The 22,653-nt window shown below is 33.4% G+C and overlaps 1 protein-coding gene across 7 annotated transcripts in view; it reads left to right on the top strand.

Annotated features, from left to right (window-relative positions):
• The window catches only part of LOC129751686 (guanine nucleotide exchange factor DBS), a 361,927-nt gene that overhangs the window by 323,500 nt on the left and 15,774 nt on the right, over positions 1-22,653 (top strand). For all 7 annotated transcript variants that reach the window (XM_055747343.1, XM_055747344.1, XM_055747345.1 and 4 more), the window contains one exon: positions 13,805-13,990. In XM_055747343.1, the coding sequence (XP_055603318.1) occupies positions 13,805-13,990 (186 nt within the window). The remainder of the gene's footprint in view (positions 1-13,804; positions 13,991-22,653) is intronic.

The raw sequence follows: 22,653 nt of genomic DNA, 5'->3' as shown, positions 1-22,653 counted from the left end.
GCAATTTTGACAATTTTGTCAATTTTGTCAATTTTAACAATTTTGTCAATTTTGTCAATTTTGTCAATTTTGTCAATTTTGTCAATTTTGTCAATTTTGTCAATTTTGTCAATTTTGTCAATTTTGTCAATTTTGTCAATTTTGTCAATTTTGTCAATTTTGTCAATTTTGTCAATTTTGTAAATTTTGTCAATTTTGTCAATTTTGTCAATTTTGTCAATTTTGTCAATTTTGTCAATTTTGTCAATTTTGTCAATTTTGTCAATTTTGTCAATTTTGTCAATTTTGTCAATTTTGTCAATTTTGTCAATTTTGTCAATTTTGTCAATTTTGTCAATTTTGTCAATTTTGTCAATTTTGTCAATTTTGTCAATTTTGTCAATTTTGTCAATTTTGTCAATTTTGTCAATTTTGTCAATTTTGTCAATTAGGTCAATTAGGTCAATTTGGTCAATTTTATCAATTTTGTCAACTTTGTCAATTTTGTCAATTTTGTCAAATTTGTCAACTTTGTCAACTTTGTCAATTTTGTCAATTTTGTCAATTTTGTCGATTTTTTCAATTTTGTTAACTTTGTAAATTTTGTCAATTTTGTCAATTTTTTTTCAATTTTGTAATTTTTTTTCAATTTTGTCAATTTTGTCAATTTTGTCAATTTTGTCAATTTTGTCAATTTTGTCAATTTTGTCAATTTTGTCAATTTTGTCAATTTTGTCAATTTTGTCAATTTTGTCAATTTTGTCAATTTTGTCAATTTTGTCAATTTTGTCAATTTTGTCAATTTTGTCAATTTTGTCAATTTTGTCAATTTTGTCAATTTTGTCAATTTTGTCAATTTTGTCAATTTTGTCAATTTTGTCAATTTTGTCAATTTTGTCAATTTTGTCAATTTTGTCAATTTTGTCAATTTTGTCAATTTTGTCAATTTTGTCAATTTTGTCATTTTTGTCAATTTTGTCAATTTTGTCAATTTTGTCAATTTTGTCAATTTTGTCAATTTTGTCAATTTTGTCAATTTTGTCAATTTTGTCAATTTTGTCAATTTTGTCAATTTTGTCAATTTTGTCAATTTTGTCAATTTTGTCAATTTTGTCAATTTTGTCAATTTTGTCAATTTTGTCAATTTTGTCAATTTTGTCAATTTTGTCAATTTTGTCAATTTTGTCAATTTTGTCAATTAGGTCAATTAGGTCAATTTGGTCAATTTTATCAATTTTTTCAATTTTGTCAACTTTGTCAATTTTGTCAATTTGGTCAAATTTGTCAACTTTGTCAATTTTGTCAATTTTGTCAATTTTGTCAATTTTGTCAATTTTGTCAATTTTGTCAATTTTGTCAATTTTGTCGATTTTTTCAATTTTGTCAACTTTGTAAATTTTGTCAATTTTGTCAATTTTTTTTCAATTTTGTAATTTTTTTTCAATTTTGTCAATTTTGTCAATTTTGTCAATTTTGTCAATTTTGTCAATTTTGTCAATTTTGTCAATTTTGTCAATTTTGTCAATTTTGTCAATTTTGTCAATTTTGTCAATTTTGTCAATTTTGTCAATTTTGTCAATTTTGTCAATTTTGTCAATTTTGTCAATTTTGTCAATTTTGTCAATTTTGTCAATTTTGTCAATTTTGTCAATTTTGTCAATTTTGTCAATTTTGTCAATTTTGTCAATTTTGTCAATTTTGTCAATTTTGTCAATTTTGTCAATTTTGTCAATTTTGTCAATTTTGTCAATTTTGTCAATTTTGTCAATTTTGTCAATTTTGTCAATTTTGTCAATTATGTCAATTATGTCAATTTTGTCAATTTTGTCAATTTTTTCAATTTTGTCAATTTTGTCAATTTTGTCAATTTTGTCAATTTTGTCAATTTTGTCAATTTTGTCAATTTGGTCAATTTTATCAATTTTGTCAATTTTGTCAATTTTGTCAATTTTGTCAATTTTGTCAATTTTGTCAATTTTGTCAATTTTGTCAATTTTGTCAATTTTGTCAATTTTGTCAATTTTGTCAATTTTGTCAATTTTGTCAATTTTGTCAATTTTGTCAATTTTGTCAATTTTGTCAATTTTGTCAATTTTGTCAATTTTGTCAATTTTGTCAATTTTGTCAATTTTGTCAATTTTATCAATTTTGTCAATTTTGTCAATTTTGTCAATTTAGTCAATTTTGTCAATTTTGTCGATTTTGTCAATTTTTGTCAATTTTGTCAATTTTGTCAATTTTGACAATTTTGTCAATTTTGTCAATTTTGTCAATTTTGTCAATTTTGTCAATTTTGTCAATTTTGTCAATTTTGTCAATTTTGTCGATTTTTTCAATTTTTTTTCAATTTTGTAAATTTTGTCAATTTTAAAATTTTGAAAATTTTGACAATTTTGACAATTTTGACAATTTTGTCAATTTTGTCAATTTTTTTTCAATTTTGTAAATTTTGACAATTTTGACAATTTTGACAATTTTGACAATTTTGACAATTTTGACAATTTTGACAATTTTGACAATTTTGACAATTTTGACAATTTTGACAATTTTGACAATTTTGACAATTTTGACAATTTTGACAATTTTGACAATTTTGACAATTTTGACAATTTTGACAATTTTGACAATTTTGACAATTTTGACAATTTTGACAATTTTGACAATTTTGACAATTTTAACAATTTTGACAATTTTGACAATTTTGTCAATTTTGTCAATTTTGACAATTTTGACAATTTTGACAATTTTGACAATTTTGACAATTAGAATTTTGACTATTTTGACAATTTCGACAATTTCGACAATTTTGACAATTTTGACAATTTTGACAATTTTGACAATTTTGACAATTTTGACAATTTTGACAATTTTGACAATTTTGACAATTTTGACAATTTTGACAATTTTGACAATTTTGACAATTTTGACAATTTTGACAATTTTGACAATTTTGACAATTTTGACAATTTTGACAATTTTGACAATTTTGACAATTTTGACAATTTTGACAATTTTGACAATTTTGACAATTTTGACAATTTTGACAATTTTGACAATTTTGACAATTTTGACAATTTTGACAATTTTGACAATTTTGACAATTTTGACAATTTTGACAATTTTGACAATTTTGACAATTTTGACAATTTTGACAATTTTGACAATTTTGACAATTTTGACAATTTTGACAATTTTGACAATTTTGCCTATTTTTTCGAAAATTTTTTCAAGTAAGATAATTTTGTCTGAATTTTAAAGTTTTCAAATAATCAGAAGAATGGTTGATACATGCATTAAAATTACGTCATAAAATTGATTGTTAAGCGCAGAGTCAACATCATTCGTGCGAAAATATAATTTCATTCCGCCCAAATTCCCATCTGTCACCTCATCTCTCAGACGGTGTCGGATATATCATGTCCAAAAAAGTTGCAACCAATCAAACAGGAAATCGAAAACATAACGTAATAATCATTGGGGGTCTGCATCCAAAAGCCTACCTTTTACTGGCGATCAAGTCACAACCGAACCGGTGGATATAATTTACGACCATTTCATCATTTTTTTTTTTTTGGATTGCTTCTAACTTTTCAAGACCACATACCTTAGGTGGGATATCTCGAAGGTATGTTGTCCCCTGGCCCCCGGTGACGTAACACCGCAGGGATTCAAGATCGAATCTCATGACAGTCGTCGGACGACTGCTGGGTTCGAGGAAAAAACTACCTATCCGTATTCATATGAAATCGGTCAGTGGCGAAGTTTTGTTTTTTTACTTTGCTCGATCACGCCTGGGGACAGACTGCTTCCATAGTGGTTTATGTTTAGCATAGGTATAGTTGTTTTGGGGCTGCTACTTGCTGCTGGAACAAAACACCCCATAGCCAAAAAAGCAAGCACTGCTCGAGGGTTTCCTTTCAGGCGGCATTTAAGTCACTAGCCGCGGATGATTACGCATTTATGCATGCATTCTTGCAGCCGTTCGGGGTTGACCTTTTTGATGTGACTTTTATAATTAAGAGTCTGCACGGGAGGCGTATTATTGATTTATTGGATGGCGTAATTTGCGGCGTCAAGGTATGATTTTTTGCGTACCTCCAATATTATAAGTTGATGGAATTCGCTTCTAGAGAACAGACTTACAACCTCGAGCAAAAAATCTCCAAAAAAAAAGTGTGTAAAATTTCATTTGCTGTCATCAGAAAAATATGTTAACAATCTATTTAAGGTGTTGCGTCTTGAAATGCCGTTCAAAAGTTACAAATCAACTTTCAGTGTCCAGTTACGAAACGGCGAATCTCATATGAACTCATAAATAATAAAACCAAAGCCTCACTAAAGGATAAAGGAGTTCTAGTCTAACTGCGTTTTCTGCCAGAGTCGTTCAGACGTCTTCGTCCCCCGTCTATTTACTGATAAAGTCACTCACTCTCCAATCGGTCGTCTAATCCTGAGTACCAAATCTGACTGACCGATATGATAGTTACTCGTCCTTCTTCTCGAATTGTTCTGGTAGTGCCTGCAATCGGCAGATATAAGTTCAGCCTAACCAGAGGGTCTAGTAGACTTTTCCATCTAAGATTTGTAAGCTGACTACTCCATTCTACGATTCACGCGTTAAAGTCCCCTGCGATGACCAAAGGATTGTTCCCTGTATCCTGTAAGTACCTCAATGCAGGGTTGATATAGGCGATGACTATCTGATAGATAGGCCTCGTCTAGAAGGGCTAAGGACTTCTGCTTCTATGGCCATGTAGAATTCGTTATGTTCCGAAGTATATAACACCTGTTCGCTCATGTCATGCCAGTAAGTTTCTCTTCCGGTCGTATCTGTCGAACGATGTCGACGTACGTCCCATCCGATGCTTTGATCACGATCGTCTTCTTTTTATTCTTCACTCGGTTAGACCGATTCTTGGGGTTGGCTTTCATAGCCTATTTTTCTAGTGCAGCACCATCTTGCACTCAATGGATACTCGCTCATATTCTCGCCCGGATCTTACGGACAACGCCTCCCAGGCACGTGTTTTTGAATACTCCAGGTCATGAGTCGCCTAGAACGGTGGGTCCATTTAGGATACAAAGAGAATAAAAAATACTCTCCTTTATCTAACACACTATTTACGAAAAAAAAACCGATCGGGGGGTCTAGAAGATTTGCAATATAATACACGAGCAATTTTTTTAAAATTTCTCTGTGTTTGTTCGTCGCAAATCTCCAAAAAAAAGTTGTCCAAGACCTGGGTTGCCAGGTGCCCAAATTTGTCTGTAAACCACAGACTTTTGACCCTTCGTCCAGATATTGGTCCGACACAGATTTTGCCCAGATTTTTGCTCAGAGTGCCCAGATTTTACAGACTTTCAAAATTGAGTGATGAAATGAATATTCATGTATCGGATATGATCCGTAAGCAAGGTTGCCGAAAAAAATTCTGTGTTTTTGAGAAAAAAAAATTCTGACTTTCTGTGATTTTACCCAAAAATTCTGTGATGGTTTTCTGTAATGCTATTTCCATTAATTTCATTGAAAATTCATTATAAATTTGGACTTTTTTACATTTAAGTTGAGTAAAATCATTCAAAATTGCCAATCCTATCAAACTTTACTGAATTACTAAGTAAAAATCTAAATCTCATATTGGCCAAAAAAATTATAATTTTGGAAATCCATTCAAAATTGAAAAATTCTGTGAAATCTGTGAATTTTCCAAAATTCTGTGTTCTGTGACACAGATTCTGTGATGAAATTTTGCTCAAAATTCTGTGAAATTACAGATTTTTCTGTGATTTCAGCAACCTTGTCCGTAAGTGCCAGATTAACACACAAGTGTCAGAAACCACATAAACCTGCCACATGAACTTCTGCCAGACATTTTTTCAGGTTTCCAGACTTCCAGATTTTTGACATATCTTCCAGACAATTCCAGACTTTTAGATCAGGACATAAATTTTTCTAAGAATACAAAAAAAATCTGAAGTTAAAATATCTTAAAACTGTTTTCTAAGTTCGAAATCCTATAAATTGCGTTACAAATAGGCTAAAGTTGGTTTGTAGTTGGAGATTTTTTATATTACTTAAAATGTAGTTTTGAAGTTATAAAATATCTTTTTTTTTTTTCGAAGACTCACAATCAAACACTTCTCCTAATAAAATGATAGCATTTAGAAGCAAATGGGTTGTTTATATGACAGTTTAACTTTTTTCCTATGCAAAGGTATAGTTTTAAATTTATTTTTATGGTCATTATATGATAATTTTTGGATATTAAAAAAAGGACATTTTCTATGAGAAAGCCTGTATAGAACAAATGGCTAAAAACCCTATCAAATGGTTAAGTTTCAATGAAAAAAAAAAAAAATAGGAAGAGTCGGAAGATCTAGGGAATTGCATGATGGTAGAGTTTCATTTGATTTAGAGGCCAAAAAATATTGGGAAATGTTTTTAATGTCTGCCCCTAATTGTATGCAGGAACGTTGTCCATCTTTTGAGCAGGGGAGAGTGGGGTATCATGGGTCACTTTTTTCTTTGCTTTTTTTTCCTGTTGGGGAGAGAGTCCACTGCGACCATTAAGTTGATCTATTGTGGTATTACCCCGCGTTATTATTTTTACTTTGCTATGCTACTTGACACCCCTGCACTATTGGTTGAAGTTGCAGTTGTTTACCGGTAGCACTACGAGCACACACATAACTAGGTAGGATCCCCAAGTGCAATCTAAGTTCCCTTGAAAAGATCCATCCACATGCATGTGCTGCATCATTGAGGCGTATAATTCCAAGGTATACCCGGCTAGCATTTCACTAATGCTAAAACCGCCAACCTTCATCATACTATGTGTGCCAGGTTATGTCACGACCGGGATTCGATCTCATGAACGTTGGCTTAGAAGACAAGTATGCTATCCTCTAGGCCACGATCTGCTGGTTTTCTTTGCTTCATAACTTCATTATTATAAAAGACTAGCTGACCCGGTAAACTTCATTTTACCTTCTTATGTAATCGTAATAAATGTTCGATTTCATCTACACGTCCTTAACTTCATTGTGCTCGCGAATCGATTCTTATGGAAATCGTAACAAATAAAGTTGAATTTGTATTGGGACCACCTTCCATAAAAAGTGAGATTCTTGAAACTATTATACAAACCATCTCTGACCCAAAAAACCTTCGGATACCAAATTTCACTTCATTCCGACCGACCATTCATACGTGATGTTGTTACAAAGAAAACGCCTCCATTTTTATATATAAGAATAAAAAGAAAAAAAATAAATGAAAAGGTTTTCTACATTTTTAAGGTATCATTAGGGGCCGTTCACATACCACGTGGACAACTTAGGGGGAGGGGGGGTGTATGGAAATGTCCACGCTTGTCCACGGAGAGGGGGGTAGGGGTTTGGGTCATGTCCACGTGTACATACTTACTGTTTGAATCTTAAAATTACAAAGCTTTCCAATTTACGTTTAATCAATTAAAAACCACTTCAAAGCAAGTAATAAATATGATAATTAAGAAATTTAAAAAAAAATTTAAATTATTTTATATCAGGTACTGCTAATTCATTTTGTTTTATCAGCCAATCCAATAACAAATACGCAAAAAGTAGCGTTTTCTAACTGTCAAATGAGTTTTTGAAAAAAAAAAACAATTTCGAAACTGTCCACGTGGACACCTGGGGAGGGGGGTAGGGGTTTACCAAATGTCCACGCTTGTCCACGGAGGGAGAGGGGGGTGGTATCTGAACGGCCCCTTAGGCTTTTTTTTAATACATTAATTTCCCAAGTTCTGTTTAAAAAAAAAATGATTTGCAAATTGGTTGCTTTTGTGTGACTTATTTATGTATTATCAAAAAATCCTTTTTCGCGTGAAAGAACATGACAAAACTACGATCATAAGCGTATGAGCATATTTTTCATATGTACTTTAGGACTTTCACGGATGCAATTTGCGGGTGCTTGTTTATTATGTTCTAGGCGAGTTAAATAAAAGAAGCATATGATGCGTACATAAGTCAACAACATATAGAAAAACATGCTTACGCAAAGCAAAGACGCTGACATTAGGATTGAGGTTTTTATCTCAACACACAGCTGAGATATTTTAAGTGGCCCACGTTTCCCCATAGCCCACATTATCCCACTCTCCCCTATATTTGTGTTTTTAAAGAAAACATTTAAAAATTCAATTGAGTTTAAACAAAAAGTTTAAGCCATCTGTGATAATTGGCATCAAAACAATAACTTTTGAAGATGTTGAGATCCGTAAAAACCTTAATGATCAAATGTTACCCCGAAACATGAGATCTTGTTTTGTAACAAACATTTATAGTTATAGCCACTAATATCGTTTGAATATACTGCCATCGATGATCATTCTTTATACTCCTTACCTCAGTAAGTATTTTAAATTTATTTAGTGTTACAAAAAAACCATCCCCTTCCAATTATTCTAAAATGCATTAAAAAAGTGATCAAAGTTCCCCCAGTTTACGGTATGTTAAATTGTGAGTCAGACAGAACACGTAACTGATAGTGACAGGAACAAACGATTCGTGGCTATCTGCAACATTGAGATCTGGCGACCAAAGAGGTCACCACTTTGAAAGTAAGCTCTCCAAACATTTTTTTTTAAAGTCCAGACATTTTTTTAAATCTTCCAAACTTTTTCGAAAAACAGTTTCACAACCCTGGTTATGTTATGCGATTATGTTCTTTTACTCAAAGCTCAAATGCAAAGCTACAATGTTTGAGAAGAAAACTGCACAGCTTAGATCCCATCTCGCAAAGTGGCAGCACCATAAAAATTGTGTTAGCGTCTTCAAAAAAACAGCCCGATTATCTTGATTCTTAGAGATCTCTGGTCGCACATAGGGGTAAGCTTACAAAATGGTGATCAAAACTGAGCTCTAGACCCATAGTGGGTGGGGGGGTAAGGTAAATGAACAACATTACAAAATGAGCATTTTTGAAAATTCAATAAATCACCCAGCAGTGAGATAAATATAGTTATTTATTCTTTAAGTTGCAAAAAGTGAATTTTGTGAAACCCAAAAAACCGACATGTACAAAATTTGAGCTCAATCGGTTTAGGGATCCCCCAAAGCGCTCAAAGTTTTGGTTTTTTGACCCTCCAAAAATCACCAAAGGGGGACCCAAAGGAAATCGGGAAAATCGAAATTTTATGTTGATGCCAAATGACCTAAAATGCATAAAATACCGAAATCTGGTGTTTTTTTTCAAAAAAAAATTTTTTTTGTCAAAAATTGACTTTCTGGGATTTTTCCAAAAAGTCGATTTTTTGCCAAAAATTTGTTTCGAGATAACACAAGATTTTGACATTTCATACATTTTTCAATTAAATTTCGATTTTTTCGATTTTTTTGTCCTCCCCTTTTGAGGGACAATAAAACCAAAACTTTAAGTCCTTTGGAAGACTTCTAAATAAACTCCGATTGAGCTGAAATTTCGCACAGGTCAGTTGTTTGGGCAAACTACAGAATGTGTATGGTCCATTGTTAAAATTCGACCATGAAATTTTTTCTATACATTTATTGCCCCCACAATGTACATACATATACACACACTGAAAATATTTTTCACTTACATGTAAGTGACCTCTGGAGTGAATTTTGGTCATTTTTGAATTCAAAAATAAAAAATAAACTTAAAGTGGCCGTCAAGTGGAATTCACTTAAGTGACTGTTCAAGTGAATTTCAATCAGTGACGAAATGAATTCCAAATGAGCCTGAAGTGAATGTGAAATGTATGCTCAGGTCGTTTAAATCATTCAGTAATAATGATTTTAAGATGAAATTTCATAATATCAATGATCAATCAACTTTGTTTAATCAAAACGTCTCAAAACGATTATTTATTTACGGATTCGAGAAAAAAACATAGTTTTTTAGTAATGTATTGATGAGTTCAAAACAAAGATCTGATTTGAAAAAATCATCCGCTTTTTCGGTTTTTTCTCAAAATTTTGGTTGATGTTTTCGGAAAATAATAAAACATATATTAATTATGTTTCGAGGTTTATTATTTTTCATGATATATATTTACTTTTATTTCCGCTGTACTTGAAAATTCCTAAAATAAAACATGTTATTTTAGGTGAAATAACAAATGAAAAATTTTACTGAACTTCTACTTTCAAGTGCAACTTCAAGTGCATTCTAAGTGTGATTTTGGGTTCAGTGCATATACTGGTATATTTACGATCTACCTTTAATAACTTTATGTTGCAACTCTTGCCATTTGAAGATCTTCAAAGAAATGTGTGAAATAACGACTAGATTCGATAAACCAAATTTTTAGTGTAATCGGTTCATATGCATAGAAGTTAGAGCCATAGAAGAAGATTTTACAGCTGTACTAAATAGAACAAATGGTGTCAAATATCCATACACACTTGAGAATCGTTGAACGACGCCTTAGAGATAACCATGGGGACTTTTGGCCCGCTCTGGAACGTTTAAGCCTTCAAGGTTTTGATTCCGTAACATATCTCTTTTTTTGAACACCCCTAATGTTAAAAGTACAAATTTCGCTTTCTGAAGTTTTCAAAACATAGCAGCTTGGTATCGATGCAGTTTATTTTGGAGCTCGATGATGCTCGTGATAGTTACACCGTACTTCACTTTGATGACATTGGTTTACGTTGAGCGTCGTTCACTGAATCCATCGATTGATTCTGCGATAATTATTCTTGAACAATTCCATCTCATCGATGCAAGGACATAGTTACTTATGAGGTATGGATTCATAGACCCGCCCTGTGCTATTGTGATTCATACCGCAAAGCAGATTGCCGAAGACACTTGTTCTGACCTTTGACCAGCTTGGGTTCTGCTTATTTAGCAGGTTGGTCATAAGTTTAAATATTTTGAAATAGAGGTATACAACAATCAACTGTTTTTGGCCCCACTGACCAAGACTGAAACTGACTGCAAAAAATGAAGCGAATCAAATAATCTTCGCACTTGAACTCTAGCTAGTATGCAAATCATTGACCAAGTTTAGTTCCCACATTTTCTCGAAAAGTAATCCATCCGCCATCATGATCGCATACGAGCGATAAAGCAATCATGACAATAAAAATCAAACGATTGTTGGTAGGTTGTAGGTTCAAAAAAGGTACCCACAAACAACCACAGGCGGTCAAAGTCGGTCGATCGATTGAGCCGTTTGACGGTCAGGTTTTTATGGTGAATCGATTAATTAACTCGTCGCCGTCATCGTCGCTTTGATACGCATGAAGGCTATTAACTACATCAATGAGCTAATGAGGTTTTGGCAGGCAGTGTTTTTGCGAACCTTCCAAGTGTGGGAATGTTGTCTGAGAGTGTTAATGTTGATTTTTTTTATCTATCAACCTGTGGAAATTTAAAAAAATAAGCTCAATCAAGAAGTTCCGACCCAAATTTTAAAGTATTATTGAACATTTTTGTGACCCTACTTTAGTACTAAAATACCGAAAACTGGAAATAATTTATTTCACTACAGCATACTACTATTTTTGTGTTAAAACAGACAGCGCAGAGGCATTTTGAGAAATAAGAAGGGATAAGAATCACGTTCACGGAGTGAATTAACATAAGGGCATAATTCAAAAAAGTTCTAAGCATTGTGTTGCTAACAGTAGTGACTTGGGGATGAACATGTTTAAGATATTCTTAACGGATATTGTAGTGTTTCGTAACGATTCAAGCTACCACGCTGTTAAAATTTTTGATTATCATATTTTATTGAAAATTGAATAATTTAATCGTTTTTTTTTAAACACCGAACTTTTTTCTGAAATTTAACATTAGGTTCATTAAAGGGTACCAGTCCAGTTCCAAATCAAGAACAGTAGGTTGAAAGCAGTGGTCCGAATTTCACTCATTTTCAATGAATGTTCCTGATTGCACTTCGCAACTGAACGAATAGCGATCGGGTTTTGTTATTGATTGCTACTGGACCTATCCGATCATCGTTCGTTCTATTCATCGCTAATATATAGATCACCTCGCACGATGCTTGCTGTCAAAACAGTGCAGCACTATCATCCAATTGGAATCTCACCAAAGAGCGATGCATATGGCGAATCATGTTCGTCTAGGATCAGGAGTGAATGGTTCAGGCAGTGAGTGAGTGATACATTCAACCGATCATTAGCAAATGTTGTTTGTTTTTAAACATAGCCAATTAATAAAATTATTTGAATTTTCAGCGTTATTTTACACCAGTAAGAATAAAATCAAATTGTAGTTGTCTTTGTGAGGGAAAGATGTTCACTTTCGCCGTGTTTTCGATTTCAAATAAACCTGGCGGATACTGAGTGAATGACATTCAGAATGGATCAGTTTGTATCTCGCTCATCTCTGATATGCAATGTTTGCAAAATCGATGATTCTGAATGATGCGACTCGGTTTGCATAGCTGACTGGAGCGCTGATCGAGATTGCATACCAGTCGGGCGGAGCAGTTGCGAGAGGCGCTTTCCTATTATACAATCAGAATGTTTCAAATAAGAAACGTATCCTGAGTGTTTATTTTGATTGATTTTCTGACCATTGGTTGAAAGTGATGAATATAAGATGTGCACTAGAGTGCCCCAAAGTGTGTGTGACCCGGCTTTTGAAAAAGTTATGCGCTACAGGCTAAAATAAATCATAGATCTAGTACAAGATTTCACGCAAAATTTGGGCTGGATCGGATCACGGGAAGGGGTCGCTCAACGAGCCTGAAGTTTGTATGAGATTTTGAGATATTTTGTTCGGGAGAAACATGAAAAAACCGTTTATCATCAATAGCTTTGTCCCTTCGGCCGATTTCTTTTGAATACGGGTTTTCTTAAAGCCCAAATTATGACAATTATTTCATTTCAAGGCTGCATTTCGATTAAAGTTAAGATAAAAAAGTTATTAGGCTTCAAAAATGGGCTAACTGTTTTAAGGGTGGTATTCATCACAGTTAATGAGGCGTCAATATGTTCCAACGCCTCGAATCATTAACAGTGATGAATGTCTCAAAATCCCATACAAACTTCTGGCTCGTTGAGTGACCCCTTCCCGTAATCGGATCTGGCCCAAATTTGGCATGAGATCTTGTACTAGGCCTAGGATCAATTTCAGTCTGCAGCGCATAACATTTCACAGGTTTTAAATTTTCAATACAAATTTGGGGCAGTCTAATGTGCACCGGAACTTTAGATAGATTTTCTGAAAACCACAAAATTCCCATCCATTTGTGAGAAAACATAGATTTATGCAAACCACCGCTTAAAGAGTCCAAAGAAGGGCAACTAACTCTAAGTAAACATATGATTTCCATTACAAAGGTCATCGTACCTACACTATTGAACCATTTCTATAAAAATTTTACCCTTCATACGCAACTTCCTTTTAATGTCTTCTTCAGTGTAAAACTATGATAGGCAAAATACTCTTTTGCAACAAGAAACAAAATAGAAACCAACCGAACTTATTTGTTGTAGCGGTGCAGCCTATCATCAATAACTTTTTCCAACGTCGATCACATGCACGCACATGGAAATGAAATTTCTCCCTTATTATCTTCCACGTATTATTTTTTTTTGTTGTGGTTCACTCTTCCTCAACTATCAGCTGGACGTCGTCAGTTCATCGATTTTTTTCCAGTTTAAATTTCTTTCAGCTACCTTCTCGTTTTTTGTTCCCAAAACAGTGGTATTGTGCTGCGCTGCCCATTTCAAAACCAATCAAAGCTTTTATGGAACGTCAGTTACCAAATTCCTAGCAGTATCTTCATATGTAAATACATATGAGTAACGAATTTCTCCCTTTTCTCTTCCTCCGCAGGGTTACCGGGACGAAATGCTGTCGGAGGAGATGAGTTCTCTGGTGCCACCGGGGCTTCAGGGCAAGGCGGACATCCTGTTTGGCAACCTGCACGAGCTGTACACCTTCCACAACGATACCTTTCTGAAGGATTTGGAGAACTGCATCTCTACCACCGAACTAGTCGCGCTGTGCTTTGTGCAGAGGGTAAGTGACATTTTTATTTGATTAAATCATCCATGGGAGATCAAAAGTTTATAGGATGTTTTTGATGATCTTCTAGTCGGTTGAAAAAATTATAATAATTTAATATAGCAAATTGGAAAATTACGTTCTCTATTAAAAAAAATTGTGTTGGAAAATTATTTTTCAAAATATAAGGGAGAGTGGGGTATTATTTTCCAAAAATGGCTCCTGATCCAAACCTCTCCCTTACTAACACAACCCTTCCTGAGTATAGACGGTTTCTATAGCTGGTGATACTGACTCATCATTGTTTCAGAATTTTTCAAAACAACCTTTGAAGAAAACTGGAATAAAACATTTATAGTTGATCCTCAAAAGTACAGGGTGGCCACCCATTCGGGAAAAGCGGGAAAAGCAGGAAAAAGACGGGAATTGAAATCCAACGGGAAAAAAGCGGGAAAAAGCCGGGACTTTTTTCGAAAAGTCGGGAATTTTTGGCTCATTGAAAGTCTGTCCAATGGAGTTTAGTCGAAATAGGTCGAAACAAGAGGATATGGATTGACAGATGATCACCAGTCTTTTTCCAATTGACTTCAACCGATTTCTACCAGCTCGAAATGAATCCTCTTGCGAGCTGGATCGGTTTCGATTAGTTTGAACTTGCTTCATTGAACAACAAAAGGATGTTCCCGGTCAGCCAGATTGCTGAGAAATGGGAAGAACAAAAATAAGCTATTTGATTTCACACGGTATTGGTCCCTATTTTTTAAATGAAGTTTTCAATTTACTACAGAATTGCAGCGAATTCGTATTAGGATTTGACGAAACGTTAAATAAGATTGTGTAGAAGCAATTGAGCTTCTGGAATCAAATCACAAACCTAGGTGAAGCAAGGTATATTGGTTCTACATTCTTATCGTCGACCCACTCGAATAACCTTCTGAATGGCGTGAAAATATGTTTTTCGAAAAATCCTGATCTACTGAAAAGAGTGATCCAGTGTTCCATGGATGGTCCAGCTGTAGATTGGAAAATGCTGAAAGAACTAACTAGCGAGGTTCAAGAACTTGTTTCGAATCCAGCGTACGAGATCCTCACCATTGCACTGTGGTCCAAAAGGGCTAAAAGTGGAACTAGCGCCTCTGTCTTTCATCTTATCTCTTAAGTGTCTTCAGAACATTTGCTTCTTCAAACATGCTTCATAACTTGAAAGTATCAAAAGTTAGTCAAAGTCCACTATAAAAAAATTTAAAACTCTAACTTTTTTATTTCAATAGTTAGAGCTTTACTTTATACTACAAAGTTGTAGAAAACGTGAAAATATGAAACTATGTTGAATACTTTTAAACTCTATCTCTTTTCAGAGCAGAGTTTTAAAAGTTTTATTTTGAAAGTTATTTAAAAGTTAGTTTTTTAAACTTAACTATAGTTAGATGAGGATTTACATGAATAAGATGTTCTTAACATTTGTTGAAACATTCAAATCACACGTTTTGTATAAGATTTCAACATTCTACGACGTTTCCTAGCCAACTTATTGCAACTTTAAGTTTTATTTTTACTCAACTTCACGAGCGTTTATTGCAAAAACGTTCAAGTGGATTTTTAAAACTAATAAACCACATTGAAGCATGAACTAAGTACAACAAATTGGTCTTGTTGTCATTTGTCTCCACGCGCTTATATTTCAACACAACAAGCATATATTTGATGTGTTTTACGTGTTTCCATACAAAAAATGGAAAAATAGATTTCCAGGCTACGCAGATACTACGCAAAACGAAGGCAGAAGGCAGTTGAAAATAATTTTTGTACACTTGTACACTTAAGAGATAAGATGAAAGACAGAGGCGCTACGAAAAAAGTTCCACTTTAAGCCCTTTTGGACCACTGTGCATTGGGAGCTGTGGACTTCACACTGTACATAACTCGTTCAAGGAGGGACTAAGGAAAAGTGAATGGAATTTGGATGAATTTTTGAGGGCGTTGTATAGCCCGTTCAAAAACATTCCACTTAAAAGGGCAGATTATACTGCAGTAACGGGTTCAACTATATTTCCGTTAAAATTTTGTGACGTCCGTTGGGTGGAAAATGAACGCGTTGCAGAACGTGCTGCCAGAATGCTACCGTACCTCAAACGGTTTGTCGTCGAGCTAAAAAAAACAAGAGCAGAAAAAGATTAAGGAGAACCATCCATTAAGCGGAGTTTTCTATCGATTTCCCGGTCGAAGGTATTCGACATTGTTGCTAGAGCTGTAGATGATAACTTGCTGGGACCAAAATTGGGTTTTTTTTTTTGTCAAAGCCGCTTCGACTGTTGAGTCCTTTTTACGCGAGTATCAGACAGAAGCACCGATGGTTCCGTTTCTCTTAGATGATTTAACCGGGCTTGTAAGAGCATTGATGGAGTAAGTTGACGTCTAAATGTAAAATCAAAAACAATTATTGGAATTGAACTCTCAGAAATAAATCTTCTACCTCCTGGAAGCGTAGAATTGGATTCTCAACTAAATCGGCAATTAAGAAAGCAAAAGAGTCTGGTCATGTTTCCGACAAGGATATCCTTGTATTCAGAAATATCTGTCGTTCGTTTTACTGTAGATTTTTGAATAAAATGGCTATACGATCTCCCTTGTCTTATCCCATCACTCGGTATTGTAGTGTACGAGAGCTGGATGAATCTTTAAAATATACTTCTGTGCGTATTAATAAACGAAAATTTAGGTATCTATAGGTAAGCGTATAAAAGGAAAAAAAAAGAAATAAATCGAAATCGGAGTAACCGATGATTCATTCACACATAGAGACAACGTTCGATGTTATCGGCATCTCAATCGCACTCAAGTGTTCGAAAGCCAAACTGAGCATGAATTCATCTTGAATGGGATTCATAATGTGTGAGCAGGACGAATATGGATGACTTCAGATCAACGATGCGAAGGTGTAAAGCGGGCCATAGACTACACAAATTGGCCTGTACAAATTCGATGATTCCGCGTCGATTGTTTGATCTATGCTCGCCCACACACTATACAAACATATTTCACGCGAACACAAATGATTGCTGGCGAAAACAGCAACAGCAACAAAAAAAACCATCTCCACCCCGGCTGGGAGAATGTTTTGTACAAAATATTTCGATCCCGACCGATTTTACTCCAACCGTTTGGGCGCTCATTCAAGCAGTGCCATACACTATGCAAATCGTGCTCACAGCGACAAAATTTCATCGAATTTCATCGCATTTGTACAAATGTTGTGTAGTCTGTGGCCCGCTTAAATGAAAAGCATGTTGTTGGAATTGATGAGCTCGACGGAAACATTTCATAGCCTCATTCAGTTAACGAATTTTGGGAACAACAGTCGAGCGTCTTGCGGAAAAAAAAACAATCGAGCGTCTACTCGAAGAAAAATGACAAAGTCACTACAGGTATTAGTCGTGCGTTAATCCCGATGTGATCTATCCAAATATTGCCAAAAAACGTTTAGATCTGTGTCTAGAGGTATTTGTTGACAAGCAACACTTAAGTAGAGCTTGTGCCGATAAAATTAAGGACGAATTCGGACAATTATGTCCCTTCAATAAAAATATCATTTCGGGATATCGAAGAAAAACACAACGATTGGACATTTTTTAGATGGAACATATTGGCGAATCGAAAAAGGAGTTCTTCAATTTGACGACCTGATTGAAAAAAATTCTAATTTTGTCTCATGGTAACGCGACGATGGATAGAGGCTTTTCCGTTAACGCGAAATGCCTAGTTGAAAACCAAACCGAGGAGAGAAAAAAGTAAAATACTTAAAAATATATGAGATACAAATAAAATTAAAAAATGATAATCAAACATATTCCAATTAATAAACCCTTTTTCTTTTGTTCAACATTTTCGAATCGAGTGACATAGTTTTAAAAATAAAAAAAAACCCCTGCTTATCAATTTAATGATTTGTAGGTTAATTGGTAAACCTAACTGAAACAAAAACCATTTAAAGATCATTTACCACTAAAAGAAAGCTTAATCGATTTTCGTTTATATGGTTTCAAAAATGAATATTCGGAATTTTGTTTGGTTTTCTGTTGTATAAAACCGGGAATTTCGTAAGACCATGCGGGAAAAAAACGGAAAAAAGGCGGGAAATCAAACATTGATTTTGAGTGGCCACCCTGAAAGTATCTTACTAACAATCCTTCCTTCATCCCTCTTTGACTACTAGGACGTGGCCGGCGCTATTATTGATCATTTTTTTTAAAGGGAGAGCATGAGTTTTGTGCATTGAGGATGAGATGCTAATCCCAAGCTGATTCTTTTGGCCCTTGTACAAAATTTATGGCCTCTATCAATCACGGAGTAGCAGCCATGGCGATGTGGAACTCGTTCTACTTAGCCACGCCAGCGATCATTAGATTCGAAATGCATTGGATGATTTGACACAATATCATGGCCGTAGGAACGGGGGGGGTTTTGGGGGTTAAACCCCCCCCATGAAGGTCCAAAAATGCCAAGTGAATTTTTTTTTGCTAAACATAAAATTTGAAATTACTCATAAAATTTTGATGAAAAATTTAAATGATTCATGAGCAACAATCTTGACTCCAAAACCTCGAAATCTCATTCCAGAACAACAATTCTACAGCAGTTTTAAAAAAAATCTCACTTTTTGATAGTAATCCCATTAAAATTAGACTAAGCTTACCAGATTTTTCGGATTTTGGTCAGATCAAACGAAAATTTCAAATGAGTCATTAGAATTATGTATCTCGCGTCAAAATAATTTATTTTAAACAAATTTCGTCAACATAAACATAAAAGATTTGTTGGAAACTTGAAACATGATTCTAAATCGGCTGATGTGTTTCGATTGAATAAAAGCAGTTTTCCATGTGTTTTTTTTTTTAATTCAATGAAATAATTCTGAAATTTGCCTGCATATTGGCGTATTTTCGGGAAAATTATGAAACAATATGCCCTCATTTCGCAAGGTTTAAGAATAAAATTGCCTGGATTTGCCCAGTAAGTATCCATAAGTATTGTTCTAGATTTTCAGGTTGGATCGTCTTAGGTATAGAATCCTACAAAGTTGAAACATGAGAAGTCCAGCATTGAAAAATGTGAAACAATTTCATCCTTCACAGTTTTATTGAAATGTACAAGTTCAATTACGAATAAATAATTGAAACCAAATTCATATTGAAAACCAATAAATTCAGAATCAAACAAATAATTTCTGGGTCAAAGTTTCAATACAAATTTCGTTTTTGGGTTTCAAGTTCATAAGACTTCTTATCTGGAATTTAGATTAAGGTTTTGATTTTGGGTTTCAATTGCAACATTTAGACTTGGAACTAAAATTCTAAGTTTGTATTCAGATTTATTAAGGATTCAAATTGAAGGAGATGACAGGTTCATAACTGATTCTTGACTCAGAATAAAAATTATAAATTCAATTAAAGTCAGTTTAGAAACACAAACCTGGTGAAAATAAGATCTGGATTCATTTCAAAGAATTTGTTTTTTGAAAAATCTAGATTTAAATTTTGAAAACTTTAATCTCAGGATTAAAATTATGAAATATAAAATAATAAATGATAATTTTTTAACTTCTTTTTTATCCTCCTGGAAATTGTATTAACGTTATTACATATATTGCAGATTCTTCTAAATCAAAGGTTCTAATTCAAATCTTTAAATTTAACTTAATCGAGTTTTCAAGAGTAGAAAATAAAGTTTATTTGAACAGTAAACCTTTGTTTTTACTTTTATTGCTGAATATTTGATACATTTTCCCCCATGCTTAAAATGGTTATGCTTGTGGTTCAAAAGAAGAAGCTACTTTATGTAAGTTAGTAAAAAAGTCACTCGCGACTTTTTTCAACGATGCATTTGGCACACTAGTTATTGAAAAATTTATCCGAATCAACTGTGTTCGATGTTTACTCTTGAGCACAACCTCACGGACATCAGTTCAGAAGGATTTACCAACTGAGCTTTATTACAAGTCCCTATATTTTTAAAGCTGCATGAAAAAATGGCATCGCCTAGGACTTTTTTTCAAAAATAAATAACTTTTGATGCAAAATAATTTTAAATTCAATAATATTTACAAACATTTACATTAGACCGCTGCAAGCTTTGTATGAAAATTTCAAATTCTTGAATATTTACACCTCCCATAACTGTTTTTGGTTGTTTTTCCTGACAGAAATAGGAATAAAACTTTTGGAAGCGATCCATCCAGTCCTGAATTAGGGCAACGAGTTTCAATTTTGTATGGTAATTTGTACGGGAAATCAAAATTTTTCATTTAAAAATCGCCAGAGCTGTACTGAAAGTTCAAAAAAATATGACTTTGGATGAAAAATATTCTTTGATTCATACAGTTCAATTCATGTGAACAAACCATAAACCTAACTTTTATACTAGGAAAGATATTCGATGTTATACAAAATTTTTGTTTTCAAATTTTTTTTTTATTTTTGCGTTTTTGACTGCTTATTTGAAAGTAGTGAAACCGTAAGATGAGAATAAAAAATCTCAAAAAACTGCTTTGCATAGCCAGGAAATTTATTGATTTGTATAACATTTGCAAAAACATTTCATGAAATTATTAAAAGCTCTAGCAAGCAAAGTCTGCAATTTTTAAATACTTTTCAATGGATTCAGATTTTTTATTTTGAAATGGGTATAACTTTTTTCATGAAATTCTTAGCTGCTTGTCATTTTAGCAAAAAATGAAGCTTAAGAATAGTCAAAACCAAAAATCAAAGACCTACTTCATTTCAAGCTAATTTGAATTTTCTGGATGATTCAATGTGGAAAATTTTCTTCTTCCATACAAATTTCCATACAAAATTGAAACGCGTTGCGCTCACTCAGAAATCAACCAAATCATTTCAAATTTACACTGATGCTTGGTGACCCAAACGGCATCGAAAAAAAATAAGGGAGCAAAAAGTCATTTCTTTGCAGTGGTCTAATATACATACATTTTTCACTTGTGTATGCATTGTTCAAGCAAAAATGTTATAGGAAAAAAATTGTCATCAAAACCCCCCCCATGAGCCGGTTCTTCCTACGGCCCTGCACAATATAGTATGATATTTTTATTAATACAATGAGAAAATAGTGGTATTGTTGAAGACTAATTAAAGCATTTCGGACTTAATGATTTAAGGTGGATATGAGTAGCTACAAGCTAAAATAGCTATAGGGGAGAGTGGGGTATTTTGGGCCATTTTTTCTCTTTACTCCATAACTTCTTTATTATATAAGACTAGGTGGTCCCATACGAACTTCGTTTCGCAAGCAATTTTGAAAATGTTATAAAATAAGATGATGTTTTTTAAACAAAATCAAATGTTTTTACATCGAATAAACAGTACCTATGTATTACTTTTTAACTCATAATTCCACATAAGGATCGATTCGTCTAACCTCAAACAACCCTCGTGTGCTGATTTCTACAACCATATAATTGCCCGTCTCTTAAAACCCTGATGTGGAATTTTTAATCCCAATCCGATGCATAATAACGTCCAGGACCATAGGAAGAACCGCGTCATGGGGGGAGAGGGTTTAGTGAATTTTGTTTTTAAAGATGTTTTTGCTCAATAATTGCGCGAATAAATGATACTAAAAACATTTTTTATACTATTTGACTATTCATTATTAAGTTCTTTTACATCAATAGTTTTTCCTATTTAACTTTAGAAGAACTTTTGAAAATATTTCAAAAAATCTTTAAAATTTTAAGCTAGATTTGTATAAGGAATCCTTTGGTAATAAAATAGAAAATTTACTTTCATCTGGGCAGCATCCGTCTGGGTGACAGCCGTCACTTGATGAGCTACCAGTTGATCAAATTGGTTCGGACGAGGGGTCCTCTCAACAGCAATGATTATTTTTGTATATCTAATTTTATTATGTAGATTGATCAAAATTTAAGATTTCAGATTATAAACTTCAATATTTAAACCTCATTTTAATCAATACACAAAAAAAAATAGAATCTGCTGCAATATTTTTACGGCAAGATCACATGTTTTATTACCAGTAATTAAACTAAACTCAAATTCTACTTCATGTTTGTGATTTAAATTTCGCAACCTTTTTGATAATTTTCACACATGCGGAGTAAATTCGAAATATCTCGTTTTATCTTTTGCGCGAATGTGTTACATTGAGAAGCATTACTAAAATGTTATGAATTTAATTATTGAATAATGTTCTACAGAATTTAACACAATAGAATAAAGAATGTCGAATATCGGTGTTAAAGATAAGCCAAGAGCAAGAATAGAAATTTGTTTCAGAGCCCTCAGTCATGAATCTTAGATTTAAATCTGAATTCATGTATTCAATTATTTATATTTAATCCGACTTGGGCATCTAAATTAAAATATGAATTGGGAAGCTGATACTGAGTGTATCAGCTGGAAGCATTCAAGCTTTGAAGCTTTGTTATGTTTGAATTCTGCATAAGAATGAAGTTAAAAAACCTCGAATCATAATATGGAACAAAAACACGCGGTGGTTTCTTACTGTTTTTTTCACATCCAGAAAATCATTATCGGAATATTGAAAATGCAATAATTTTCGAAAACCTTGAATAAAATTAGGAATGAAGTGTAAAACCAAATTTGAACGACCAATTCAAAACAAATTTTATAATGATGATTCGA

This window comes from Uranotaenia lowii, chromosome 3 (genome assembly GCF_029784155.1).
Source record: "Uranotaenia lowii strain MFRU-FL chromosome 3, ASM2978415v1, whole genome shotgun sequence".
Lineage (NCBI taxonomy): Eukaryota > Metazoa > Arthropoda > Insecta > Diptera > Culicidae > Uranotaenia > Uranotaenia lowii.
This window is presented reverse-complemented; position numbering and strand designations above follow the sequence as displayed.